We start from the raw sequence: 7058 nt of genomic DNA, 5'->3' as shown, positions 1-7058 counted from the left end.
TAGTTTTAAATTTTAAAAACAAAAATTTCGAGCAATTTTTAAAAATTATTACATTAAAAAAAATTCTTATTGCAAAAAAAAATCTTTACAAAAGTGTAATTGATCGATTTTTTCAAATAATTAACTGTAACAGTTTAGTTTATATCGGGATTTTATCGCACATTTAATTTTTCAATTTTCAGCAGGGCCCTTCATGAATTTTAATTAGTTTTTTGAACAGGGGGGTTTATAAATTTTAAAAATTGTTTGGATCTTATAATTTTTAATTCGGGGAAACCACTTTTCCCAACCCCTTTTTTTAAAATGAAAATTTTAAAAAGCTTCTCTGCATTGTTATTTTTTAAAGTTGTCTCCTGCTTTTCATTCCCAATTGGTGGATTTTCCTTGGACCAATTTTTTGTTTTTAATGCTTAAGGGAGAATTTTTTTTAAAAACAAGGGTTCAGTTAAATTCATTTCCAAAAAACTTTGGATAACTCTAGTTAATTTGAAAATTTTTTAAAAGCTTTTTTGTGTTAATTTTTCAGTTGTACTGAACACTGCCCCGTAATTCAACCATGAAAAAATTTAAGAATGTGCAGAAAAAAAAAGTGGCCTGCCTTTACATTATAATTAGCTTTGTTAGATTTGCGGAAAAAAGCCGGGCAATCTTTGGAAAACTTTTTTATAAAAAGGTCCCTTAAGATACGTCCGGGAACGGGGAAAAGGAAATTCCCAAAATGAACAGATTTTTTAAAAGGATAGCCACTTCCCCTGGTCGATCATTTTTTTTTATAAAAAGTTTCTTGGAAATTTTTAGTAAAGAACATGAATAAATAGACATATTATATGAAAAAAATTGATACTTCTAAAAGAAAAACCCGAAAATCAATTTTAAATTTCAAACGGTTTTTTTAAATTAAAATCATGGTCTTGAAAATTTTAAAATTTCATGAAACTCCTTGATGTTTTTTTTGAAAAAATTTTAAGGGGGGTTTTAATCAGAAATTTTGAACATTTCCCATTTGGTAAAATACACATTAAAAAAGAGAAAAAGAACACCCAAAAACATTTTGTTTTCTTGAGGACCCTTCAGATTTTTTCTTTCCTGACTTAATTCCAACTGACACACTGGGGGTTTCCCTGTTTAAATAAGGAAGCCCTATGGGGTAAACCCCCAAAAACCAAAAACCCTTTTTCCAAATGTTTCAACAAATCTCAGCAAAATTAAAAAAACTTAAAAAAAGTGCTGACCAGTTCAATATGTCGTAGATTTTTTTTATGGGGGTTACATAGTCGAATGGGTTTTTCTTCAAAAAATGTTCAATATTTTTGGGGGCATCAGCTCAATTGTTCCTCATTAAGAGGGAGGAAAAATGTTCTGGAAATAAATTTGGGACCTGTTTAACCTTTAGGAAAAATGTGTCAAAAATTAAAATTGGGCTTGTTTCACTTTTTTTGATGTTTCAAAATTATGCTCAAATTAATTTCTTTAAATTGTTTAATTTTGGGCATATTAAGTTCAATTTTGTTTTTTGGCTCTCCCAAATTACCAAGCAAGACAATTTTAAATTCAAAAACGATAAAAAGATGGGTTTTAAAGATTCCCATGGAAGGTTTTGTAAAAGTCATTTTCCATTTGGAAAATTTTTTGGATAATAAATTTTTTTTAGATTTAAAAATTTTTCAGTTAAAGTAAAAAAATCACATTTGGCAAATGTGGGTTAAATTTTTGTATATTAAAGAGCAGAAAGTTTTAATTTGGTTTTTTATAATTCTTAAAATAAGGGTTATTTGGGGGTTTTAAACCGACAACCCCTGCAGAATTTTATTTGAAATTTTTGCTTTATGATTTTAGATTACTAAAAATATTTTCAATTAAACGAAATTTTTTTATAAAAAACCCCTCCCACCTCAGATGAGGCAAATGGGGGTTTTGAAAGTTTCAGGAGTTCCCGCCCCCACTGTTTCCCTTGTTGTATTCGGACCCTACTTTTGTCCAAACAAAAAATTTCCAAAAACAAACATTACAAACAAAACAAAAAATTTTTATTTGAAAAAAACATCAAAATTGTTTTTTTCTTGACCCCAATTCGACCCCCAAAATGCGGGAGTGCTCGGCCACGCCCGGGCTTCGGCAGTTGGTCTGCCCGGTGATTCAAGGGAAAAAGAAAAAATTGGTTTGTCCTATAGAAAATTCAAATTTTGTCAAATTTTTTAAATTGAATTTTTGGAAAGGCTTTAACTTTTCAAATATTGTCGGGGGCCTCCAAATGGGTTTTCCCCGAAAAATTTAAATTAACGGGAAAAAAATACCATAAATACCTGGAAAATGTTGTAAGTTTTAATTTGAATTAAAAGTTTTTTTTCGTTTATATGTTATTTCATAATTTTATTTTGGTTTCTTATACTGGTGTGGGGTTTTAATAAAGTCCAAAATAATATAAAAAGGGAGAAAAAAATTAAACTGGATTATTTAATTTAAATTTAAAAAAAAGTTAAAAAGTCTTGTTGTTTCTTTTGTTATTTATATTAATTAAGAGCAAATAAGCTTTTGGTTGTGTTACTCTGGCATGAAAAAACTGTATAGTTAATGAATTTAAGTTATGGTTCTGATAATTTGATCAAATTGTTTGTGTGTTTAGTTTTTTCTACAACTCTATTTAAAATTAGTTTGGTTTACAAAGAAGGTTTTTGTTTCAGGCCACAGATTTCCCACGGGAAGACGGGTACAGCAAAATAAAGGGTCGAACGGTGGGGAACAGTACAAAGGGAGCGATCCCCCCAAACATGTGAACCCCCCGAAAGTGACACGAACCCAGTTGCCTCATGTAGTCCCCCGGACAGTGAGGTTGGCGACACTGCGGACCTAATGCACCCACCAGTGGGGCCCAACACCAAACGCCCCGTTTCTTGCCCAACGTCACCCTGTGTACAACTGGCAGGCACCAAGATCCCCGTAAGTCTATGCTCAGTTTTATCAAAAAATAATAGAATGTTCTTTGAAAAAAAACCCACAATTTGTAAGTTAGAAAAAGTTCTGTAGATTTAATAAAATAAGGGGTGATGAGACCACTTTCCGTGATGTATGTGGGTACGAGAAACCTCCCTTTCTTCGTTTGAACAAAAACCTTGTTTTCTGACCCAAAAGTTTCGGGAAAAAGTTTTTAACCCCCAAAAAATACCCAAAATGGCACGGGGGGGGGGGGGGTTTTGATAGTTCTTGAATAATTTTCAAATGTAAAGGTGGGGACCCGTCTCATTTTGAGGATTTTAAATGTTATTTAAAAAGTTAGTTTTTTGATTTAGTTTTTTTACTGAATCAATTTGGGTTTTTTATAATCTAAAAACCTAAAAACGAAGGTTTTGTTTTCGGTTTTTTTTTTTGTTTCAGGTCAATATGAAAAAAAATCATTATACCATATTTGTTCGGTTTGTCGGAAGTATTGCTTAAACTCATCTTCCATAAAAACCCCAAAAACTCTCTTTTCTTTGTACGTTGGGCCGGTTCACCCTACATTGGCGTACAAAGTCGTCAAAGAGTTGTTTTATGGGCCCCAAATTTCTCCAGTTGAACCTGTTTATAGCATGCCAGTCAAAAAAGATTGACGGGGGGAAAGAAATTTTGCTTTTCTTCCAAAGGTAAGACAAATCCTTTTTTGTAGATTTCAAAATTCATGTGTGTATAAGCCCAATCTATTTTTCTAAATTTTATATTCAAGGGAAAATTTTTCTCTGGTTAATTCTGCCGGATGTTTCAAAAGAATTTTTTGTGTTTTCAACAATAAATTTTCATTTATTTTTAACAAAATTTTCCAAGAATCCAAATGTAGGCTTCATTTTCTTGTGTTACCTCATTGCAAACCTGGCAGTCTCTCTGTCACTTATTTTGTCACACACTCTTCTAACTCTACGCTTTATTCTGGAACAATAAAAAGCATGTCCATCTAAGTAATATTATCCGTTTTTCCAAGAATAAAAGGAATTCTGTTTTCTGGGCATGAATCGATTACAATAATCAACTTGAGGTTCATGAGCTTCATTTTCTAATTACAGTTTCATGCTCATGATCGTTAGGGGAAAATTTGTTATCAGGACTATTTCTTATAAAAAATTTGTAATACCAACCAGATAGTACTGACAAAATCGATTGAAATGGGCAAGATTACCAAGTGTGAAAACATTCTACTAATCACAAATCCCTTTTATAACCACAAACATTGGTTGAAGCATCTATTGTTTGTGTTTATCGACAGCAACTTATCATTCTTAAAAAGTACCCTTACTAACTTTTAAAAGAAGAGTAAATGAAGAGCTTTTAGAGATCGTGAAAGGAAACATAACGTGACTTGAATGGTTTCTGAAATGGCTTTGTACAATGTGACTCAAACTACAATGTGAAAAATTAAACAAATGATAACTCCATTGGTCAATAAAGTAAACAAGAAAGATAACTTACTTTCCTGACTTCATTGTTGTTTCTAATATGCAGCTGTGTCAAACATGAAAGTCAGATTCATCAGGACTGTTTAAAGCACATAAAAGCGTTGAGTCATGCAGATTGTTTTTTACAATTATACAGGTATTTCAAGTTTAAGTAAATCAATGTACTGTGTTTAAAATGCTATTTTTAAAAAACCCTAAAATAATTTTAATTTTCTTACTGGCCTAAAGATACTTATCAACTTTTGAAAGAAGAGAAATTCTTCTTTTGTTTTTTCTGAAACTTGGGAAAAAACATTTCAAATAATATAGATATGTTAGTATGTTATGAAAAAATAGCCACAACTTTTTTATTTTTTAAAGACGGGCGATTTTAATAAATAGATACCATTTGTTTTAGAAAAACAATTTATAAAAATTTTTGATTTAGACTTTTTTAAACAGGAAGTAGTTTTAAAAAAAATTTTTAAAAAAAAAATTTTTAAAAACAAATTTTTCAAAAAATTTTTTTTAAATAAACCCCCAAAAAAACCCAAACCAAAAAAAAAACCCAAATTTTTTCCCCCCAAAAAAACCTTTTAACCATAAATAAAAACTCCCAAAAAAAAATTTTTTTTTTTAACCCCCCCCCCCAAAAAAACACCCCTTCGGTTAGATTGAATTTGTTTTTTATTTTTTAATCACTAATTATTGCTCATTAAAAAATTTAAATTTTAATTATCAAGTAGTGTAAATTTTAATTGGTAATTAGTCTTATACAACTTTTTTCTCAATCAATTGAAATTGAATTGAAGGAAAGGAAAGTAATGCACAAACACCAGTAATGTTAAGCTTATGTTTGTCAATAATTGAATATGAAAGGAATAAAAGAATTCTCTCATTAGCGTTGCCCATTAACCATCATTAGTTTGTATATACCTGCTATAAAAAAAAGTAATTTAAACATATGAATGAAAGTTTGCTTCAAAAATCAGTTTCTTAAATTATTTTATTTTCTTGAATTTAGTAAAATTCTCTAAAGTAATGTATGCTTAGACATTTCTTACACCAGCCAGTTTACAAGTTTTTTTCAGTTTTATTATCAATATCTATGTGTCCTGTTGATTTTTTTGAGCTGAAAGACACACATGAAATGTAACTTTCTTGTAACCGTACCAAAAGGGATATTTTTAGACTGAAATTATGGCAAAGTGAACTGCAAGAAATAAAATACAAAAGGAAATAGGAATAAACGCATTATTGTAACGGTTAAAGTAATAACACTCTATATTTATGGTTTGGTGTATTTCAACTTGTATACTTTTCTGAAAATATAAAGTGAGTATTTTTCAGGTAATTCACACTGCCTCAGGAAACGTATGTGGATTGAACAGCACCAGTTTCAGTTGTGACGGGAACAGTTACACGTTTAGAGTCATGTTCAAGGAGCCTGTAGAGATTGTCCCCAACACGAGCTACACAGCCTGTGCTACACTGAAGGTAATCTACAGTAATTGTCATTGTCTTGAGAAATGTTTCTTCCTCTAACAAAAAAATCAGCTTCGCTTGCAATTTGGCCACCAACGAACAAGGCCACATGAATTTGACTGATCATTTTATACTGCTAAGCTCCTCCTAACACTGAGATGATCAAACAATCAATCACTTGATTTGTTCCATGTAGTACTTCCTATATCATGAAATTGGTTAAACCAGCAACTAATCGCTTTTGGTTAAACCTGGCACCAGGGCGAATGGCTGTTAAAAATTTTGGCATTCTTTTTCGGAGATCCTGTTTATTTCTTTATTTTTGTAGTTTGATAAGTTTTTCTTCTTTTTAATGGAAAACACACAAAAGGTGAGTCTGTATGGTATAATGCATAAGTACAGCTTTTTTAACAATAACTCGATAAAACAAGATAAACTTTTCTTTAAGTCATAAAACAATACTATATTGAGTCTTGTGTGTGTAAAAGGGACCAGACTCACACTATGGTACACGTGGGCAGCGCAAAGTGGTAGTGGACTGTCCGAGTGGAGGCAAAGTCACGTTCCAGTTCTCATACGCGGCAGGCAACAATAACGGCACCTCAGTCGAGGACGGTCAGATCCCAGAGATTCTCTTCTACACTTAGGGAACTGTGAGTATCCATCTAGTATTAATTATTATTACAATATCGATTCAATGTAATTCGTTTAGTTTTTCATTCACATTTACAAAGTCACAGTATCAACTAAAACCAGTAAATATGTGTTATTTCAAACAATATCTTCCTATAACTAACTTGGTCTTAAGTTAAAAAATATGTTCTGCATGACATATGAATGAATATTTATTAATTTAGTTCTCAATTTTGTTTTGAAAGAATAAGGTTTTTTCCTGTTTTCATATTTTCTGGTGAAAGGTGAAAAGTGTAGGTTTATGTAATGCCTCTTTTTCAAAAAAGTTAGGCAATGTAATGGGTACTGAAAGTAATCCCTCTGCTGAGAGAAGGATGTGTGGTAACAATTTTATGACTCGTAACTGTAGTATCTCATTTATCCATATTAAAATTGCCAATTCTTTGTTTCAAATTACTGCAGTTGTGTAATCTGTAAAAAGGATTAATTTATCATTGTTAGTAAACATGGCTTGGTTGGATTCAAAAAAATAAATGT

General features: G+C 31.1%; 1 protein-coding gene across 1 annotated transcript; it reads left to right on the top strand.

Moving 5' to 3' along the window:
- Positions 1-5730: 5730 nt before the first annotated feature.
- On the top strand, positions 5731-6559 carry LOC124373954 (BTB/POZ domain-containing protein 2-like). Its single transcript, XM_046832263.1, has 2 exons — positions 5731-5900; positions 6377-6559. The coding sequence occupies exons 1-2, from the start codon at positions 5838-5840 to the stop codon at positions 6533-6535; spliced, it is 222 nt and encodes a 73-aa protein (XP_046688219.1). The 5' UTR covers positions 5731-5837; the 3' UTR covers positions 6536-6559.
- Positions 6560-7058: the final 499 nt, after the last annotated feature.

The sequence above is a fragment of the Homalodisca vitripennis genome, unplaced genomic scaffold (assembly GCF_021130785.1).
Source record: "Homalodisca vitripennis isolate AUS2020 unplaced genomic scaffold, UT_GWSS_2.1 ScUCBcl_6826;HRSCAF=14213, whole genome shotgun sequence".
Taxonomy (NCBI): Eukaryota; Metazoa; Arthropoda; class Insecta; order Hemiptera; family Cicadellidae; genus Homalodisca; species Homalodisca vitripennis.
This window is presented reverse-complemented; position numbering and strand designations above follow the sequence as displayed.